Source organism: Martes martes, assembly GCF_963455335.1.
Source record: "Martes martes genome assembly, chromosome: 4".
Taxonomy (NCBI): domain Eukaryota; kingdom Metazoa; phylum Chordata; class Mammalia; order Carnivora; family Mustelidae; genus Martes; species Martes martes.
Genome location: NC_137891.1, coordinates 84,764,733 through 84,787,411, shown reverse-complemented (window position 1 = coordinate 84,787,411; position 22,679 = coordinate 84,764,733). Strand labels below are relative to the sequence as shown.

The following is a 22,679-nucleotide window of genomic DNA, read 5'->3' as shown; positions in this document are numbered from 1 at the left end:
TGGAGCTCAATCACAAGGAAAAGTTCAGAAGGAACTCAAACACCTGGAAGCTAAAGACCACCTTGCTTAAGAATGCTTGGATCAACTAGGAGATCAAAGAAGAACTTAAACAATTCATGGAAACCAATGAGAATGAAGACACTTCGGTCCAAAACCTATGGGATGCAGCAAAGGCGGTCCTAAGGGGGAAATACATAGCCATCCAAGCCTCCATCAAAAAAATTGAAAAATCCAGAATACACCAGCTGTCTCTACACCTTAAAGAACTGGAGAATGAACAACAAATCAAACCAACTCCACACGTAAGAAGGGAAATAATCAAGATTAGAGCAGAGATCAATGAGGTAGAAACCAGAGATACAGTAGAATGTATCAATGAAACTAGAAGCTGGTTTTTTGAAAGAATCAATAAGATCGATAAACCATTGGCCATAGTAATCCAAAAGAAAAGAGAGAAAGCCCAAATTAATAAAATTATGAATGAAAAGGGAGAGATCACAACTAACATCAAGGAAGTAGAAGCAATCATCAGAAGTTATTATCAACAGTTATATGCCAATAAGCTAAGCAACCTAAATGAAATGGATGCATCCCTGGAAAACTATAAGCTCCCAAAATTGAACCAGGAAGAAATTGACAACCTGAATAGACCGATATCTAGTAACGAGATTGAAGCAGTGATCAAAAACCTCCCAAAAAACAAGAGCCCAGGACCTGATGGATTCCCTGGGGAATTCTACCAAACTTTCAAAGAAGAAATAACACTTATTCTCCTGAAGCTGTTTCAAAAAATTGAAGCAGAAGGAAAACTTCCAGACTCTTTTTATGAAGCCAGCATTACCCTGATCCGCAAACCAGACAAAGACCCCACCAAAAAGGAGAATTTCAGGCCAATATCCCTGACGAATATGGATGCTAAAATTCTCAACAAGATCCTAGCTAGTAGGATCCAACAGCGCATTAAAAAAGATTATCCATCATGACCAGTGGGATTCATCCCTGGTTTGTAAGGGTGGTTCAACATCTGCAAATTAATCAATGTGATAGAACAAATCAATAAGAGAAGAGAAGAACCACATGGTCCTCTCAATTGATGCAGAAAAAGCATTTGACAAGATACAGTACCCATTCCAGATTAAAACACTTCAAATTATAAGGATAGAGGGAACATTTCCCAACTTTATAAAATCTATCTATGAAAAACCCACAGCAAATATCATCCTCAATGGGAGAAAGCTTGCAGCCTTCCCGTTGAGATCAGGAACATGACAAGGATGCCCACTCTCACCACTCTTGTTCAACATAGTATTAGAAGTCCTAGCAACAGCAATCAGACAACAAAGAGAAATAAAAGGTATCCAGATTGGCAAGGAAGAAGTCAAACTCTCTCTCTTCGCAGATAACATGATTCTTTATATGGAAAACCCAAAAGACTCCACCCCAAAACTACTAGAACTCATACAGCAATTCAGTAACGTGGCAGGATACAAAGTCAATGTACAGAAATCAGTGACTGTCTTATACACTAACAATCAAAATACAGAAAGGGAAATTAGAGAATTGATTCCATTTGCTATAGTACCAAGAACCATAGGATACGTGGGAATAAACCTAACCAAAGAGGTAAAGGATCTGTACTCGAGGAGCTACAGAACACTCATGAAAGAAATTGAAGAAGACACAAAAAGATGGAAGACCATTCCATGTTCTTGGATTGGAAGAATAAACATTGTCAAAATGTCTGTAATGCCTAGAGCAATCTATACTTTTAATGCCATTCTGATCAAAATTCCACTGGTATTTTTCAAAGAGCTGGAGCAAATAATCCTATATTTTGTATGGAATCAGAAGAGACCTCGAATTGCTAAGGAAATGTTGAAAAACAAAAATAAACCTGGCTGCATCATGTTACCTCATTTCAAGCTTTACTGCAAAGCTGTGATCACCAAGACAGCATGGTACTGGCATAAAAACAGACACATAGACCAGTGGAACAGAGTAGAGAGCCCAGATATGGACCCTCAGCTCTATGGTCAAATAATCTTCGACAAAGCAGGAAAAAATATCCAGTGGAAGAAAGACAGTATCTTCAATAAATGGTTCTGGGAAAATTGGACAGCTATGTGTAGAAGAATGAAACTCAACCATTCTCTTAAACCGTACACAAAGATAAACTCAAAATGGATAAAAGACCTCAACGTGAGACAGGAATCCATCAGAATCCTAGAGGAGAACATAGGCAGTAACCTCTTTGACATCAGCCACAGCAACTTCTTTCAAGATATGTCTCCAAAAACAAAGGAAACAAAAGCAAAAATGAATTTTGGGGACTTTATAAAGATCAAAAGCTTCTGCACAGCAAAGGAAACAGTTAACAAAACAAAGAAGCAACCCACGGAATGGGAGAAGATATTTGCAAATGACAATACAGACAAAGATCTTTATAGATCCTGATATCCAGGATCTATAAAGAACTCAAACTCAACACACACAAAACACATAATTGTGTCAAAAAATGGGCAGAAGACATGAACAGACACTTCTTCAATGAAGACATACAAATGGCTATCAGGCACATGAAAAAGTGTTCATCATCACTAACCATCAGGGAGATTCAAATCAAAACCACATTGAGATACCACCTTACACCAGTTAGAATGGTGAGAATTAGCAAGACAGGAAACAACGTGTGTTGGAGAGGATGTGGAGAAAGGGGAACCCTCTTACACTGTTGGTAGGAATGCAAGTTGGTGCAGCCACTTTGGAGAACAGTGTGGAGATTCCTCAGGAAATTAAAAATAGAGCTTCCCTATGACCCTGCAATTACACTACTGGGTATTTACCCCAAAGATACAGATGTAGTGAAAAGAAGGGCCATCTGTACTCCAATGTTTATAGCAGCAATGGCCATGGTCGCCAAACTGTGGAAAGAACCAAGATGCCCTTCAACGGACGAATGGATAAGGAAGATGTGGTCCATATACTCTATGGAGTATTATGCCTCCATCAAAAAGGACGAATACCCAACTTTTGTAGCAACATGGCTGGGACTGGAAGAGATTATGCTGAGTGAAATAAGTCAAGCAAAGAGAGTCAATTATCATATGGTTTCACTTATTTGTGGAGCATAACAAATAACATGGAGGACATGGGGAGATGGAGAGGAGAAGGGAGTTGAGGGAAATTGGAAGGGGAGGTGAACCATGAAAGACTATGGACTCTGAAAAACAACCTGAGGGTTTTGAAGGGGCGGGGGTTGGGAGGTTGGGGGAACCAGATGGTGGGTGTTAGGGAGGGCACGTATTATTGCATGGAGCACTGGGTGTGGTGCAAAAACAATGAATACTGTCACTCTGAAAATTTAAAAAAGAATACTAGAAATGCTCATAATGGAACATTTTTTTATTTCAGAGCCCAGGTTGTTCTTGGGCCATGTATGATCCTTGTCACCGAAACACATCTCTCTTGTATACCTGAGAATTTTCATTCCTCTTTTAAAACAATGGAAACTTGTGTGAAAAAAAAAAAAAAAACAGAAACAAACACACACACACAAAAAAACAAGACAAAGAAAAATTAACTTTGGGAGCTTCAGTTAGGGATTCTAAACAGAGTTTGGGCAGGGCTGGTAAATTAGTAAAAAGTAACAAGAGTTGTTTAGACAGCCTTCTCTGCTCTTAAGGGGTGTAGTACCCTTCCTGCTACCGGGAGGGTACTTTTCACAGGGAGAAGTATTTCCTGCTTTTAGGGGGACAGAGGAGAGCCTGAGTGTCCTTCTAGTATTGACTGTCATTTAAGTAGCTTTAAATTGAAGTAATCAATCTACCATCATGCTGTATTTGGGGGCAGCCTGTCCTGGGTCCCTACAGTTCCGTCCTCTGACACTTCTCTGCATGTTTCTCATATTAAAGCTGAGCTGGTGATTGAGGAGAGAGAAATTAACTTAGTACAAGGGGTAAGAGCTCTGCAAAGAGCAGAAGACTACAGATGGAATGAGGATGAATAAACAGAAAAGAACAAATGGAGCACACTTCCCCACACCCCATTAAACCAAAGTCCCTAAACCTGGAAGTAGATTGGTCCAACAGAGAGTCTGTGCTTCATTTATCTAATGAAAAATGTTAATCCTTTCTTTAAACTGATTTGCATTAGATATTATTTATCCCATTTGGTTTATATAGAAGCTACACGTTTCACCAATGACTTAGGGGCAGTTGGTGGATCTGGGCCATTATGATTCTGGAGTACCACAGAGGCTAAGCTCTTAACTTCTGACTGGAGTATTTTCAAGGTTTGCATAGTCGTATTGAATTCTTGTACCATCACCATAGATAGATTTAGGATTGCTTTTTCTAATTTATAATCCTCCCAATTTGGGAATAAGACCCTTAACACTGAAAGAAGTTGGAATTATGATATGACACAATATTCTATGATTTCTTGATGGACACATTTATGTAGCATAATTTTATGAACAAAGAAGCCCAAGTTTGTAATTAGCTGGCATTTAGGGTGGAGTACTTAGTTACATAGGGAGTCAGGTATCCAAGTCTGCATCATTCTGACCACAAAGGTAAGAATATTTTGTAGAACTTGTTGCCACATAAAATAAAAAGACCAGTGTGGTTTATAGACAAGGTGAGGTTGGAACCTGTAGCTTTTAAGTGTGGAGTGCTTCATGACCTTTGATAATATTAACATTCATACATCTCCATTTCTCATGTGGTTATGTCAGTATGTGAATGTAACTGATGTAAGAGGCCTGTAATTTGGTTCTAGGAGTGATAAAGCTTAGTTTTGTCACCTAGCCATGTAAGTCCAGAATTTGGTTGACCCAAATATAGTTCGTGGAATTCAGTAGTCTAACAAGGGGGGTAGTTGAGATACCTTACATTGTACAGGGCTGATCTGTAAAACACTTGGTGCTTTGGCAAATGCCAATGCTAAAGTTATTTTTAATCTCCTTGCTAAGTTTAAAGATGATATTTTTAGTATGAAACCATAGGATTCAGTTGCAATAAAGTTTTGGTGTATCTCTCAGGAAAAGTCCAGTCCCAGTGCATTGAAACAGACATCTGTTTTCAATGCAAAAGGGAAATTTTTCAGTTATTACCTTTATTCTGACAAGGGATAGTCCTTGAGCTTCCATACAGATTTTCTGGAGTCCAAGGAGTTCACCAGGTAAAAAGGCAGAGTGATGTTCTTCTGGCTGTAGATACCATACCTTGCAATCTATCCATCTACCATGTTCAGACAACCAGGTGTTCACATCTGCAGGAATGAAGACCTCTTCAGGTTCTTTTGCATTATCTATATGTTGACATAGCCAATAGTCAGACTGATTTATAAGTGTGGCTAGGGTTTTGTAAGCTGGCATAAAGAAGTGTTTGGTCTGTGCCTCATCTATTGAAAATGAGAGGGTTAGGAAGAGCAAGACACAGGTTGGAAAGGAGTCTATAGTGGAGCCTTAAAGAGAGGAAGTAAGACAGAAAAGCACTCTCCAGCTAGCCTTCCAACAAATGATCTATAAATGGGGAAAAAACGTTGAAAAGTATATATATTGTATTTTGTTGGTATTATATATATATTATAATATATTTATATTATATAAATAATTTATATTACATATAAATTTACATTATATAATATATAATATATAGTACATATTTATATATAAATTTATATATTCCACATAAATATATATATATATATATAAAAAAATAAGGGTAAACATGATGAAGGGATGGAGTATGACTATAAAGATGAAAATTTAAAAAGATTCTAAAAAAGGAATTGATAAGTTGGTTGGAAAAAGAGAAAAAAAAAAGAAAGAGAAGAGAATGTGATCAGGCTGGAGCTAGATTTAAGGTATATTTTAATCTATTAGAAGAGATTATATTCCAAAATTTTAAAGAAAAATGACCTATATGTATACAAAAAATAAGGTTAAATACAATGAAGGGATAAAATATGACTATAACAATGACAATTTAAAGGAGTTTTTTTTAAAGGTATTGATAAGATAAAATAGTTAAAAATGTTAAAAGAGGAAAGAGGAAAAGTTTAAAAAATAGAAGAAAAAAATAAAATCAAAAAAATTTAACTTCGCAAGAGTAAAGATCATGGGGAAAAAAGCCATGAATTCAGGGGTGCCTGGGTGGCTCAGTAGGTTAAGCCTCTGCCTTTGGCTCAGGTCATGATCTCAGGGTCCTGGGATCTAGCCCCACATCTGGCTCTCTGCTCAACAGGGAGCCTGCTTCCCTTCATCTCTCTCTGCCTGCCTCTCTGCCTACTTGTGATCTCTGTCAAATAAATAAATAAAATCTTTAAAAAAAAAGAAAAAGAAAAGCAGGAAGAGGATAATATAACATATAAGTGGAAATTCATGACTGGGAAACAGAAGAGCCACATAACTGATTAATAAATGAGAAAAAAAAAAAAAGCCATGAATTCTATGTGTTGCTTTCCCCTAGCTCTGGAGTTCAACAGTTCTCATTGATTGGTGTACTTGTTCTTGGCTGGATGTTATTGCTGATTTTGTGGGGGAGGGTCCTGTTGCAGTGATTCTCAAACGTCTTTGCCTGAGGTGGAATTGCATTCCCTTGCCAGGGACCAGGCTAAGTATTCTGCTCAGGTTCAGTCTCGGAAGCTTTTGTTCCCTGAACACTTTCCGTACAGCTTTGGAGGATGAGAATGAAAGTGGCAGCTTCTCAATCTCCAGGCCAGAGGAGACGAGAGCTCAGGGCTCCTCTTCTTAGTGCACCCTCAGAGATAAGCAGTCAGTCCATCTCATCTCTGTGGTCTCTGGGCATGCTCCATGCTCACCCAACCTGTGACTCAGTGTTTCTATCTCTGGCGCATGGCCCCATTTGGAGTCTCCAAACTCAGCAGAATCCTGCTGTGCACTCCTGCGCCATTCCTCCCAGAGGAGGAAGGAGGGCATTTCTCTGGATCTGCCACTTGTGGGGTCTCTGATTGAAGAGCAGTAGCCTGACTGCCTTGGATCATGGTTTAAGGTAACCCTGAGCTGAGAGCTGCCACCTCAGCTCCATCTCTGCAGCCAGCTTCCCGGCTCTGATACCTGGCAGCTCTGCCACACTCAGACACCCCCGGTCTTTCTGTGACCCAAAGGTCCTGAGACCACACTGTCCCCGCAAGGACTCCAGCCTCGCTTTGCCTCTGGAGTGATGTCCCTCAGTAAAGCAGACTTCTAAAAGTTCTGATTTTGTGCTTCACTGCTCCAATGCTTGCTGGGAGCCACCCCCCCCACCCCCACCACGATTTATATTCCCATTGCTTTGGGTTCAATGCATATTCTACCTGCCTGAAAGTGGTTGATTTTCTGTCCCTATAATTGTTGCTCTTCTCTTCTCCTGTTGAGTTTGTAGGTGTGCAGAATGGTTTGATATCTAGCTGAACTCCTAGAATCTAATGCTATTTCAGTTTCCTACTCCTCCGCCATCTTGCTTCCCCTAACTGCCTTTTTTTCAAGTTTGCATTTAAATTTTATTTACATATTATTAACAAATGGTGTAATATTAGTTTTGGGAGTAGAATTTAGTGATTCATCACTTACATACAACACCCAGCCCAGGACATATTACAACAAATGCCCACCTTAATATTTATCACCATTTAATCCATCCCTTCACCTACCCACCCTCTGGAAACCTTCAGCTTGTTCTTTATTGTTAAGAGTCTGTTTTATGGTTCGTCTCCCTTTTTTTCCCACCTATGTTCATTTGTTTTTTAAATTCCACATATGAATGAAATCATATGGTATTTGTCTTTCTTTTTTTTTTTTTTTTTTAGATTTTATTTATTTACTTGAGTGTGAGAGAGTTGAGAGAGAACATGAGAGGGGAGAAGGTCAGAGGGAGAAGGAAACTTCCCATGGAGCTGGGAGCAGATGTGGGACTCGATCCCGGGACTCCGGGATCATGACCTGAGCCGAAGGCAGTCGCTTAACCAACTGAGCCACCCAGGCGCCCCAGTATTTGTCTTTCTATGACTGATTTATTTCACATAGCACAATACTCTCTAGCTCCATTCACATTGTTGCAAATGGCAAGATTTCATTTATTTGTTATGGCTGAGTAATATTCCATTGTGTATATATACAACACATCTTTAGCCATTCATCGGTCGATGGACATTTGGGCGCTTTCCATAATTTGGTGCTGTATGAATCAGGGACACGTGTATTCCTTTAAGTCAATATTTTTGTGTCCTTTTGGTAAATACCTAGTAGTGCAATTGCTAGATCATAAGATAATTCTATTGTTAACTTTTTGAGGAACTTGTACTCTGTTTTCCATAGTGGCTGCTCCAGTTTGCATTACCATCAACAGAATAAGAGGGTTCCCCTTTCTCCACATCCTTGCCAACACCTGTTGTTTCCTATGTTGTTAATTTTAGCCATTCAGATGTATATGAGTTGATATCTCATTGTAGTTTTGATTTGTATTCCCTTGATGATGAGTGATATTGAGCATCCCGTCATGTGTCTATTGGTCATCTGTACGTTTTCTTTGGAAAAATGTTTCTTCATGCCTTATGCCCATTTTTTAGCAGATTATTTGCATTTGGGTGTTGAATTTTATAAGTCCTTTATAGATTTTAGATGCTAGCCCTTTATCTGATATGACATTTACACATATCTTCTCCTATTCCAAAGGTTGTCTTTTAATTTTTTTTTAATTGTTTCCTTCATTGGTCAGACACCTTTAATCTTGATGAAGTCCCAATAGTTCATTTTTGCTTTTGTTTCCCTTGCTCCAGGAGATGCATTTTGCAAGAAGTTGCTATGGCTGACATCAAAGAGGTTACTGCCTATGTTTTCTTCTAGGATTTTAATGGTTTCCTGTCTCACCTTTAGGTCTTTCATCCATTTTGAATTTGTGTGTGTGTGTGTGTGTGTGTGTGTGTGTGTGTGTGTGTGTGATAAAAAGGTGGTCCAGTTTCATTTTCTGCATGTGGCTATCCAGTTTTCCCGGCAGCATTTGCTGAGGAGACTTTCTTTTTTCCATTGGATATTCCTTATTGCTTTGTGAAAGATTAGTTGACTATATAGTTATGGTTCATTTCTAGGTTTTCTATTCTGTTTCATTGACTTATGTGTCTGCTTTTGTGCCAGTACCACATTGTCTTTTTTTTTTTAAGATTTTATTTATTTATTCGACAAACAGAGAACACAAGTAGGTGGAGAGGCAGGCAGAGAGAGAGAGGAGGAAGCAGGCTCCCCACTGAGCAGAGACCCCAATCTGAGGCTCAATCCTAGGGCCCTGGGATCATGACCCGAGCCAAAGGCAGAGGCTTTAACCCACTGAGTCACCTAGGTGCCCTACCATATTGTCTTAATCACTACAGCTTTGTTATATAACTTGAAGTCTGAAATTGTGATGCCTCCAGGTTTGCTTTGCTTTTTCAGGAGTGCTTTGAATATTCAGGATCTTGTGTGGTTCCATACAAATTTTAGGATTGTTTCTCTAGCTCTGTTAAAATGCTGGTGGTATTTTGATTGGGATTGCATTAAATGTGTAGGTTACTTTAGATAGTATAGGTATTTTTAACAATGTTTGCTCTTCCAATTCATGAGCATAGAATGTTTTTCCATTTCTTTGTGTCATCTTAAATTTCTTTCATCATTACTTTATAGTTTTCAGGCAGTAGATCTTTTACCTCTTTGGTCACCTTATTCTTAGGTATTTTATGGTTTCAGACAAACTATATATACATTTTTTTTTCAGGCAAACTATATTTTAAACCAAAGACTATAACAACACATGAAGAAGGGCACTATATCCTGATAAAGAGATCTAGATCTACAACAAGAAGATCTAGCAATTGTAAATATTTATGACCTCAACTTGGGACCACCCACATACATGAAACAGTTAATAACAAACATAAACAAACTCACTGATAATAATATAATAACAGTAGGGGACTTTAACACCCCACTTACTGCAATGGACTGATTATCTAAGTAGAAAATCAACAAGGAAACAAGGGCTTGAAAAGACATACTGGGCCAGATGGACTTAGCATATATCTTCAGAACAGTTCATGCCAAAGCAACAGAATACACATTCTTTTCAAGTGCACATGGGACATTCTCCAGAATAGATCACAAACTGGGCCACAAATCAGTCCTTGACAAACACAAAAATACTGACAGATTCCCTGGGGAATTCTACCAAACTTTCAAAGAAGAAATAACACCTATTCTCCTGAAGCTGTTTCAAAAAATTGAAGCAGAAGGAAAACTTCCAGACTCTTTTTGTGAAGCCAGCATTACCCTGATCCCCAAACCAGGCAAAGACCCCACCAAAAAGGAGAATTTCAGGCCAATATCCCTGATGAATATGGATGCTAAGATTCTCAACAAGATCCTAGCTAGGAGGATCCAACAGCGCATTAAAAAGATTATCCATCATGACCAGTGGGATTCATCCCTGGTTTGTAAGGGTGGTTCAACATCTGCAAATTAATCAATGTGATAGAACAAATCAATAAGAGAAAAGAGAAGAATCACATGGTCCTCTCAATTGATGCAGAAAAAGCATTTGACAAGATACAGTACCCATTCCAGATTAAAACACTTCAAATTATAAGGATAGAGGGAACATTCCTCAACTTTATAAAATCTATCTATGAAAAACCCACAACAAATATCATCCTCAGTGGGAAAAAGCTGACAGCCTTCCCTTTGAGATTAGGAATAGGAAAAGGATGCCCACTCTCCCCACTCTTGTTCAACATAGTATTAGAAGTCCTAGCAACAACAATCAGAAAACAAAGAGAAATAAAAGTATTCAAATTTACAAAGAAGTCAAACTCTCTCTCTTCACAGATGACATGATACTTTATATGGAAAACCCAAAAGCTCCACCCCCAAACTACTAGAATTCTTACAGCAATTCTGTCATGTGAAAGATACAAAATCAATACAGAAAAATCAGTTACTTTCTTATAAACTAACAATGAAAATACAGAAAGGTAAATTAGAGGATTGATTCCATTTACTACAGCACCAAAAACCATAAGAGACCTGGGAATAAACCTAACCAAAGAGGTAAAGGATCTGTACTTGAGGAACTACAGAACATTCATGAAAGAAATTGAAGAAGACACAAAAAGATGGAAGACCTTTCCATGCTCATGGATCAGAAGAATAAACATTGTTAAAATGTCTATACTGCCTAGAGCAATCTATACTTTTAATGCCATTCTGATCAAAATTCCACCAGCATTTTCCAAAGAGCTGGAGCACACAATCCTAAAATTTGTATGGAACCAGAAGAGATCCCAAATTGCTAAGGAAATGTTGAAAAAGAAAAACAAAACTGGCGGCATCACGTTGCCTGATTTCAAGCTTTACTGCAAAGCTGTGATCACCAAGACAGCATGGTACTGGCACAGAAACAGACACATAGACCAGAGGAACAGAGTAGAGAGCCCAGATATGGACCCTCAACTCTATGGTCAAATAATCTTCGACAAAACAGGAAAAAAATATCCAGTGGAAAAAAAAGACAGTCTCTTCAATAAATGGTTCTGGGAAAATTGGACAGCTATGTGTAGAAGAATGAAACTTGACCATTCTCTTACACCATACACAAAGATAAACTCAAAATGGATAAAAGACCTCAATGTGAGGCAGGAATCCATCAGAATCCTAGAGGAGAACATAGGCAGTAACCTCTTTGACATCAGCCACAGCAACTTCTTTCAAGATATGTCTCCAAAAGCAAAGGAAACAAAAGCAAAAATGAATTTTGGGGACTTTATAAAGATCAAAAGCTTCTGCACAGCAAAGGAAACAGTTAACAAAACAAAGAAGCAACCCACGGAATGGGAGAAGATATTTGCAAATGACAATACAGACAAAGGCCTGATATCCAGGATCTATAAAGAACTCAAACTCAACACACACAAAACACATAATTGTGTCAAAAAATGGGCAGAAGACATGAACAGACACTTCTTCAATGAAGACATACAAATAGCTATCAGGCACATGAAAAAATGTTCATCATCACTAGCCATCAGGGAGATTCAAATCAAAACCACATTGAGATACCACCTGACAGCAGTTAGAATGGCCAAAATTAACAAGGCAGTAAACAACGTGTGTTTGGAGTGGATATGGAGAAAGGGGAACCCTCTTACACTGTTGGTGGGAATGCATGTTGGTGCAGCCACTTTGGAAGACAGTGTGGAGATTCCTCAAGAAATTAAAAATAGAGCTTCCCTATGACCCTGCAATTGCACTACTGGGTGTTTACCCCAAAGATACAGATGTAGTGAAAAAAAAGGGCCACCTGTACCCCAATGTTCATAGCAGCAATGGCCACAGTCACCAAACTGGAAAGAACCAAGATGCCCTTAAGCAGAAGAATGGATAAGGAAGATGTGGTCCATATATACTATGGAGTATTATGCCTCTATCAGAAAGGATGAACACCCAACTTTTGTATCAACATGGACAGGACTGGAAGAGATTATGCTGAGTGAAATAAGTTAAGTAGAGAGAGTCAATTATCATATAGTTTAGCTTATTTGTGGAGCATAAGGAATAACAGGGAGGACATGGTGAGATGGAGAGGACCAGGGAGTTGGGGGAAATTGGAGGGAGAGATGAACCATGAAAGACTGTGGACTCTGAGAAACAAAATGATGGTTTTGGAGGGGAGGGAGGTGGGAGGTTGGGTGAGTCTGGTGATGGGTATTGTGGAGGGCACGTATTGCATGGAGCACTGGGTGTGGTGCATAAACAATGAATTGCGGAACACTGAAAAGAAATTAAAAAATAAATTTAAAAAATCAACCAGAAAAAAATTTAAAAAATAATAAACCAAATTAAATTTTAAATTATATTATTTGATTTTTGATTATAATAATTATATCATTATTATATAATAAATATGTTTATACACAATACATTCTATATTGTATTTAAATGTAATATATTTATATAATATTCATATATTTATATAATTCATATATAATAAATATTATGTAATTTATAATAAAATGTAATTATAAAGAGTTTTAAGTTTCAATTTTAAATTTTTTGAAAAACTTTGAATTACATATTTTAAACATAGTTTAAACAATTTTATATTAAAATATTTAAAATTTATTGTGAAAAGGTGATATTTAAATAATACAATAATAAATATTATAATAAATAATATATTTATTGAATATAATTAATATTTATTTAATAATATAATAATCTATTTATTTAATAAATAATTTCTTGCCCATTTCTTGTCCATACTGAGATTAAAAATTTCATACATTTGATGCCTGTCTTCTCCCTTCCCTCCAGAGCTAATTCATTAGCCTAACTCATCCTGAGTTTCAGGTTAAGTATTCCTATGTACTTCCTTATATTTCTAGTAGATTTTAAATTTCCTTAAAATATGTGGAATTGTTTACATATTTTAACTTAAATATTACATATTTGATGCACTTGTGCAAACTTGCTTTTCTATCACAGAATCATTTGTGCAATATTCATGTTACTCAGTCTCATTTAGTTTTTTACTGCTATAGTTTGCTTCACCTTGCAACCACACTTTTAATTTAAGCAGTTTCTTATTAAAGAACATTTATGTTGCTTCTAATTATTTTGCAATTCTAAACAATTGCATTATTAAAAAATCTCTACATATTGTTTATGTGTAGGACAGCCCCTGTAGGATCTATATCTATATCTATCATCTATCTATCTATCTATCTATCTAGGAATTGCAAGGTGAGATTATAGATATGCTCATATTTAACCTTATAATATATTGTCACGTGGGTCTCCAGTCTACTATCCATCTGTTAGTGTAAAAGAGTTCTCTTGTTTCATTCTGGTAACGCTTTGTGATATCAGATGTTTATATAATTGTTCAGTGAGTATGAAATACTCATTCTATGTTTTTTGTGTATATTTCATTGTTGTTTTATCCATTTTCCTGATCATAAGTGGTCTTGAGCATCTATTCAAATATTTTGAACAACGTTTTCTTCTTTTGTAAATTGCTCTTTCTTACCTTAGGAATATTTTTTGTTCATTTGATTTGTGAGAATTCTTTATACATTCCACCTTTTATTCCTTAGAAAGATATTGCAAAAATCTTCCCCTGTGTTGGTTTTTTATACCTTTAATGTGGTTTTTTTTTTGTGAATAAAATAATGCACTTTTCAAACAGCCAGGTTTGTGAAATTTTGCTTTGTAACTTTTTTAATGCCTGTGAGAAAACAGAAAATGTGTATATTCATCTCTGCCCCTATTTCCTGGCAAAGAACTCCTGAAACCCTGATAATTTCTTTGTTCCACGGAGGCAACTCCGGGGAGGCTCCTGGATGGCTCCTAGATGGGGGTTGTTCTCCAAAATGACCAAGCCATGATTAGAAGATTGGAATTTTCAACCCTATCCCCTATCCTCCAGAGAAGGGAGAGGGTTGGAAATGGAGTTAATAATTGATCATGCCTGTGTGAGGTCCAGGCTGTCAAACACATGCACACCAGGAGGGTGATGCACTCTACCTCCAAGCGGACAGAAGCTCCTGTACTTGGGACCCTCCCAGACATCCTCTTCTTATGTCTTCGTCTGTTTTTCTGTATCCTTTATTATATCTCTTAATAAACTGGTAAATATTAGTGTTTCACTAAGTTCTGTGAGCTTCCAGCAAATTAATCAAACCTGAGAAGGGGCTCACAGGAACTTATGTTTCATAGTCAAATTGAACAAAAATTGTGGGAACTTGGGGACCTACTTCCTGTGATTGGCATCTGAAGCTGGGGGGCAGACTTGTGGGACTGGGGCTTTAACCTGTGGTCTCTGACACTGTTTCCAAGTAGATGATGTCAGAACTGAGTTAAACTGTAGGACACCCAGCTCATGTCTGTTAATTCTTGTCAATGTGGGGGAAAAGAACAAACATGCATTTGGGAACCAAAAGTGTTAGAAACAAGATGTTCTATGTGAGTAGTAAAGGACACACACAGGAGAGAAACACAGGGAGTAAAAAAAAAAATTGGGTGTTCCTACTACAATGCCTTATTTATGAAATCTTTCTTTATCACAATTTATTATAATTTTTCACCATATTTTCTTTTTATTTTATAGAAATTTTCATTTCTATATATTTATATGAATTTTATTTTCACCATATAAATAACCATTTGGTTATCATAGAAAAATCATTATTCCCTAAAAATCTGCACTGCCACTTCAATCATATAACAAGTTTGCATATTTGTTTGCATCTAAAACTAGGCTCACAATTCTGATCTGTGCTCTAGCCATGGATCTCTGTGAGATTATCCACTATCTTTATTACTATAGTTGTATGATCAATCATGCTATCTACCAGTGTTTATTTCCCCATATAATTTTTAGAATGAGTTTATCACATTCCACAAAGGCAAGACAAAGCAAAGCAAAGCAAAGAGTGATGTTGGAATTTTAACTGGTACTGTATTAAATATATATAATCTCATTAAGGCAATTTTCATCCTCAGTGATATTTATTTTTCTTCCATTGTATCATGAACATATGTATAGATCTTTACTTAGATCTTCTTTAGTATTTTTTGATAAAGTTTTTAAATTTTCTTTCTTTCTTTTTTTTAAATTATTTCTTTATTTGACAGAGAAAGATCACAAGTAGGCAGAGAAGCAGGCAGGGGGTGGGGGGAAGCAGGCTCCCCACTGAGCAGAGAACCCAGTGAGGTGCTTGAACCCAGGACCCTGAAATCATGACCTGAGCCGAAGGCAGAGGCTTATCCCACTGAGACACCCAGGTCTCCCTAAAGTTTTTCTTTCAATAAAGTTTTAAAATTTTATACATAAAAATCTTATTCATTTAAAAATATCTTATTCATTTAAAAATCATATTCAATTAAAATATTTAAAAATTTTCACTTAAAAATATCTTAATTCATTAAAAATATTATATAGCTTATGTATTTTGCTCTTTTTTTAAAACAGCATTCTTAAATCTTTTTATCTTGTTATTTTTAAAGAAGTATAAAAATATTGATCTGACAAGTTGCCATACTCTTATTTGTAATTTTCTACAAGAAATATTTTTATGCATAGATTCTTTTCTTGTCATCCCATATCGTTAGCAAGATGCCACAAGGAGTTGGTCAGATCAGAGGGCTGAAAGCTATCAGCAAGAGGGAAGATGGGGAAGGGACAAAAGCAGGGAGAAAGCCCAGCTAGGTGTTTCACCTGATAGCCCCTTACATGAGCCACTTAGAGCCAGACTGGAGATGAGGACATGTGCAGAAGCCCCTGTGAGTTGTCCTGAAGTTACCTTTAGCTCATTATAGTACCTTAGTACTCTCCTCCTATGGGGGGATGAGAACTCAACATTTTTTTGAGCATAGGATTTATGTGTTAACATGTTGGCATGCTAGGCATGCACAGTTGAACCAAAGTGCCCAAGTAATAGAATATGCATAAGTTCCTTTAATGTATATGCAAACTCTCTGCCCTCACCCCTAAGGCACTGAAAAAAAGTTTCCTGTACTAAGTGCATGGGGAGACCGTGGCTTTAAGAGCTATCTCCCTGTTTCCTTACTTGCAAGAAGTAATAAAAAGTTCTTTGCTTTCAACATTTCCTTGAATTGTGTTCAATTTAATGCGCCACAAGCTGTAAACCTTTTGAGTTGAGTTACATTATTTCCTGGGGCTAAATTGTTAGATATTTGAACAGTATAAAGGAATGTTCATTTGCACACCATAAAGTATGTATTGAATCAGTGAATCATCATATTGTTATGTGTAATCAGTATGCTGATCTATTTCCATACCAGTGAAGCATGAATGTCCAATTCCATGCATACTCTTCAACACTGAGTATTTGTTAGGGCACTCAGTCTTTGCCAATCTGATATGAATGAGTAAATTAGATAGACACCCTATACCATAAAAAGATGAGTTTTGTTTTTTTTTTAATTCTTTAATGATTAGTAACACTGAACGTATTTTCAGTTACTTTTTGACCATTTGTACTTCTTTTCTGGTGTGTATATTGTCTGTTCCTGTCATTTGTCCATCCTTTTATTGATGTGTTTACATATTTTTTATTGATTTATAAGAACTGGTTTTCTATATTCCTAGCAAATGTGTTGTAATTTCCCCCAATTGATCACTTTTCTTTCTGTTTTATTTATGGTGTTATTTTTTACATAGATTTTTAAATTTTAAATTAGACACATTTATCAATTTTTGAAAGGGAGGAGACCACACTAAAAGTTAGTAACATACAAGGTTTTGTCTCTGCAAAGGGCTGCAGGGTACAGGGAAAAGAGCAAAATTTGCGCTCTTTTAATGACTTCCCACGGATCTCAGCAGTGTTTCCTCCTGTCCCTTAAGATTATAAGGACATAAGAGACAGATGAGTAGATGACTTCAGAAAACCAAACCCTCATCACTAAACATTTTTTTTCTATTGAAATGATACCAAATCAATATAAATCTATTGAAATCTAATAGCCATAGCTTAGGAGTGATTCTTCATGATATTACAAGCATGCTACTGGTTTTTCACCTGTGCCCAAGTCAGATTAATTGGTGGTTGGGTGCTGCGTTCCTTGCCTGGAGGCGAAGGCATGACCCGATGGCATCTGAGGCCCATCATTCTAGGAATCAGTGAGTTGGTCTTCTGAGTAGTACTACTTGTGTCCTGACTTCTTCCACAATCAGCCCTGAGGACAAACATGAGTAACATAGAAGCAGATCTTGGTAGGATGATATGGTCAGCATTCATCACTGTGCATGTCTTATCTGATTGCATACATCACAGGAAAAAGCTATTTGCAAACTCTCAGGTGCTATGAAATGCTGGTGAAATGATTATAAATACATGTCTTGGCTCAAGATACTGATGGAGGATGCAAACATATCAGATCCAGACTGTGCTCTCAAGAAGAATTCAATCACATATGTTGCATAAAGTAAAATAAAGATAAAGCACAAAGTAGCCAGTCCAAAGTAGCACTCATAGGTCAATTCAACTTCAAAGAAAGATTCCTTCTCTTAAGGAAGCAAAGGAAAAAACCGTGGAAACAAAATATCTTCATACTGCATAGATATTTGAATGCAAGGACAAGGAGTTTAGGTTTTATCCAGAATCAGTGAAGGTTCTTGAGAAAATTTCATTTACTGATAATGTGACTATATAGTTCACCATCCAAACTGGGACACATTTGAGATTGAAAAAAAGTTTATGATACTATATGCTGTGACAGAAGGCATAATCAAAACTGTCCCTGGCAAATAAGGATGTATGGTAACTATCAAGTGGTCAGAGGCAATTATTTCTTAGAAGATCTCTAATGAAGAAGAGACAGAGGGATAATCCAGGAAAGTGAGAAGCAAAAATGGCCAACAAAGTACACACACACACACACACACACACACAGACTTTAACATATATGTATATATATTTTATATATACATATATATGTTTATATATAAAATATATGTTTATATATATGTTTATATACACATATATAAACATGTATGTATGTTTATGTAAACATACACATTTAGTCTCTGTTTATTATTTGTATACCAACATGCATAGGTATAAACATGTATTTATATCTGGCAACTACTGGCTTGACCCTTTCCTTATGACTTATTCATTATGTTTTGCTTCAAGTTCTGGAGAATTTCAGATTCCCTTATGACTTATTCATTATGTTTTGCTTCAAGTTCTGGAGAATTTCAGATTCTCCCCCAGTGTTTCTGCCACTGGCAAGAAAGAGGATTTTCCTTCACATGCTTCTTCTGGCTTTAGTATGCCTTCTAATTAATTAATTAGTTTACTTTTGGAAAATCTCATCGTGGTATTGTACACCAACTTGAACCAGATGTGAACTCCTGTCTTTGCCCTTCATCTATTGAAAGTTAAGTAGAAAAATTTTTGAGTGGAGAAAACAGTAATAAAAACCTGAGCCAGGGAGTTGCCAGGAGTGTAGAAAGTCCCTTAGAGGGCTCACTCACTGTGAGTTGCCCTGGCCCTGGCACCTGGATTTCCCATACTGAGACTTCACTCTTTCCAGCCCCTTCATTCTTTCTACCTGCCCCAGATTGGTCGCTATAATTATGCAGTGCGATGCAGAGTTCCCCTACTCCTCACCATCAACTCATTTCCTGGAGCTATTTGATAGTCAAACAAATCAAGACATTTTGCAGAACAAAGGAGAAAAAAGAAAGATGGTAAATAATTTGGGGAAAAAAACACACTGAAGTCCAGATTTCCCCTCCTTTGAAGGAAGCTACGACTTACGAAAGATATATGTTTTTCTTTTATTTATGAATATGGAGGTATCTTATTATTTGAGGGTCCACCATGTCACAGGTTTTCTATCAGGCTCATTCTTTACATTGTCTTACTGACTGAAGAAATATAGCAACATCACTGTGAGATATTTTTAAGATTTATTTGTTTATTTGAGAGTGGTGGAGGGGCAGAAGAGAACCTTCAAACAGACCCCTTGCTGAGCTCAGAGACTGCACAGGGTCTCAATCCCTGGACCCTGAGATCATGAACTGAGCCAAAGTCAAAAGGCCACTTAACGAACTGAGCCACCCATGCAGCCCTCCCTCTGAGACTTTTTTGTCATTATTCATTCTTTATAATAGAGTAGCCAGATAAACAAAACTAAAAAAAGAGTCACTTTATGTACCTTTCACAAGGATGCACAGCTACCAGGTGGCAGAACCAGGATTGAATTCTAGGTCTGACTCTAGGCTTTTAAAAGCAATGAGATACACCAGGGATCAGCAAATTTTTCAGTAAAGGGCTAACGACTAAATATTTCAGGCTTTGGGAGCCATAAAATCTTTGACTCAACAGCTACTCGACTCTGCCATTGTACTGTGAAAATAGCCACAGATAATAAAGAAATAAGCATGGATGGTTCCAACTAAAATGTTAGAAACACTGAAATTTGAATTTAATGTAATTCCCATGTGTAGTGAAGTATTCTTTTTTAATTTTTCTTCCCAAACATTTAAACATATAAAACCATTCAGCTTGGGTCATGATCCTAGTGTCCTGGGATTGAGTCCCACATCAGGCTCCTTGCTCAGTTGTAAGGCTTCTTCTCCTTCTGTCTGCCTCTCCCTCTGCTTGTGCTCTCTCTCTGACAAATAAATGAATAAAATCTTAAAAATAAAAAAAAAGACACTCTTAGTTTGCAGGCTATACAAAGCAGACGGAGGGGCATATTTGGCTCCAGACAAGTTTGCTGACTTCTAAGAGCCTGGCGGGATGGCTTAGACTTGGGCATAAGTAACGAAGTGTGAAGGTATCTCTAGATTATAGTGCAAAATGGGCTGCCAAGAGCCACTGAGTTTATGTTGGCAGAAGAAAGGAAAGAAAGGGACTTGGGACCATGGGGCCCAAGGTCCAAAACAGGAACTATGAGGCCTTCCAGGTGGCACTTGCCAAAGAGAATGAGGCAGAAGATCAAAGTAAATATTCTACAACCATGTCACTCCTTGTTTCTAAGGAGCCCTATTCCTAGCTGGGAACAGCTCCCATGAGCCCCACAGAAGGAGGCGGGGAGGAGCTGCCAGTCATTATCTGTCACAGGACCATGTGGGTGGTAGGAGGAGGTCCCCTCATGCCCAGGCTCTGTCTCACAGGCTGAAGGCAGAGCCTAAGGCCAGGATAAAAGGGCCTTGGTGCCAGAGCCCCTACATGCACTTGTCTCCTGAGGTGCTCGTGACCTAGAGCTCCCTGTGCACCAGTAAGTGTCCCCTGGGACCAGGACCAGTGCTTTTCACAGAGGGAACTCAAATTGCAGCAGGGGGGCTTATGCAGTGGGGATTTGGGGGAAAGGGATCCATTATGTCACAGGAGGAGGGTTTGAGGAGTACAGGGGAAACAGAGGAGGAGTGCAGGCAGGAGTTTGACACCACCTGGGGACATAGGGAGAAGAACCAGATGGCTATGCCTTTGTGCTCTGGAGAAAGCAAATGGATCTGCAGTGTGGCATGGCACTCAAGATGGGGACACTGAAGCACAGACACTGGGCTCTCCTCTGACAGGTTTCAGTGGGGAGCTTACCTTTGAAAATGCAGCCCTGTTCCTCCCTGCAAAGGAGAGTTGTGGACAGGGACCTGAGGCTCTTCCAAGCTTGTTAAACCTGCCTATTCATGAGTCTGGGAATGTGTTTGCTAACTTCCTGTGTTGATGAGGATAATGCAAGCCTGAGAATCACCCTGCCAACCTATCAGCATGAGGTGGTGGGGAGAGGAGACCTGGGTTCCAGACTGAGGTCAGGGGTCTGGGGTCAAGTCCCAGGTTTTCAGGAGCTGAGAGGCTTATTAGTTTCTTTAACATGAGCTCACTAAAGCAGGCCATCTCCAGGATCCTTTGCAATGCTGACCTCACAGAATAAAATCGTCTTGGAAGTTATGACAAAAGGCACACTTAATGTATGTTTCCTTTAAGGAAATAATAGCCCCTCACATGGCTCATTAGTTGAACAATTTCAGATCTGGAGGGCATGGTTGGAACGAGTTCCATCTTCACTTACAAGTCTTCAGATCCTTGGATGTGTTTAGTAATATGGTTTGGTCTTAGTTTATTACCTTGTATACTGGAGAAAAGTGCTTATCTGACTTACAAGGATCCCCTGAGGATCCAAAGAGATGGTGCCAGAGTATGGGAAAGCCGTCATGTGTTGGATTATAGAGATGTTTCTGTGTGATGTTTCTATGATTATATGGGATACTAAGAGGGTGAGAGAGGCAGGAGGCTCTGTATCCTGGATCTGACTGTATGACTTTCTCTTAGCTCCTGACTCCATCAGCCGAGATGTCCTACCAGCAGAATCAGCAGCAGTGCCAGTCCCCTCCCAAGTGTCCCACCCCCAAGTGCCCTCCAAAGTGTCCCCCAAAGTGCCCCTCAGTCTCTTCCTGCTGCAGTGTCAGCTCTGGGGGCTGCTGTGGCTCCAGCTCCGGGGGTAGCAGCTGCTGCAACTTTGGGGGTGGCGGCTGCTGTTTGAGCCACCACAGACGACACAGGTCCCACTGTCACAGACGCCAGAGCTCTGGCTGCTGCAGCCAGCCCTCAGGGGGCTCCAGCTGCTGTGGAGGGGGCAGCAGTCAGTCCTCTGGAGGCTGCTGCTGAAGTGGACTCTGATCCCCTCTTCCCCTGACCTCCTTGAATGGTGGAGAGATCTGAGCAAAAGCTTGAGTTCTGGCCAGAGGATCCCTCTATCCTGGTTTCTACAAGCCAAAAACATTTCTCTAAACTCATTTCCTGACCTCCTTCCCCCTATCTGTGGCTGCCCTGGGAATCCCAAAGCATAGACCTCATGTCCATCTGCAAACTTATATTTTTGCATTCTTTTGTCAGATTTGAAACAATAAAATGGAATCTGCTCACTAACTTGGCGTAGACTGATTTCATTTCCTATTTTTGTCACCATTGTTTTCTTCTCCTCTGCCCTCTGCTGGTGGCTACAGAGGCATCAGTAGATAGAGGACAGGGTCAACTACAGGAAAGACATTTTTCACACTTTTGTATGTTTGCAATTTTCCCTAATTCTTTACTTTCCCTTTTACTTTTTATCTTTTGGAAGATTTTATTTACTCATTTGAGAGAGAGACAGAGAAAGAGAGAGAACATGAAAAGGG

At 38.3% G+C, this 22,679-nt stretch overlaps 1 protein-coding gene across 3 annotated transcripts in view; it reads left to right on the top strand.

The window, feature by feature from the left end:
- LOC308341913 (uncharacterized protein) overlaps positions 1 to 22,170 on the top strand; it is a gene marked incomplete at both ends in the record, with an annotated part of 151,962 nt that extends 129,792 nt beyond the window's left edge. For 2 of the 3 annotated variants that reach the window (XM_080802037.1, XM_080802036.1), the window contains one exon: positions 21,889 to 22,170. In XM_080802037.1, coding sequence (XP_080658163.1) covers positions 21,889 to 22,170 — 282 coding nt within the window. The remainder of the gene's footprint in view (positions 1 to 21,888) is intronic. The other variant, XM_080802038.1, reaches the window with a different exon arrangement.
- Between the last annotated feature and the right edge of the window lie 509 nt (positions 22,171 to 22,679).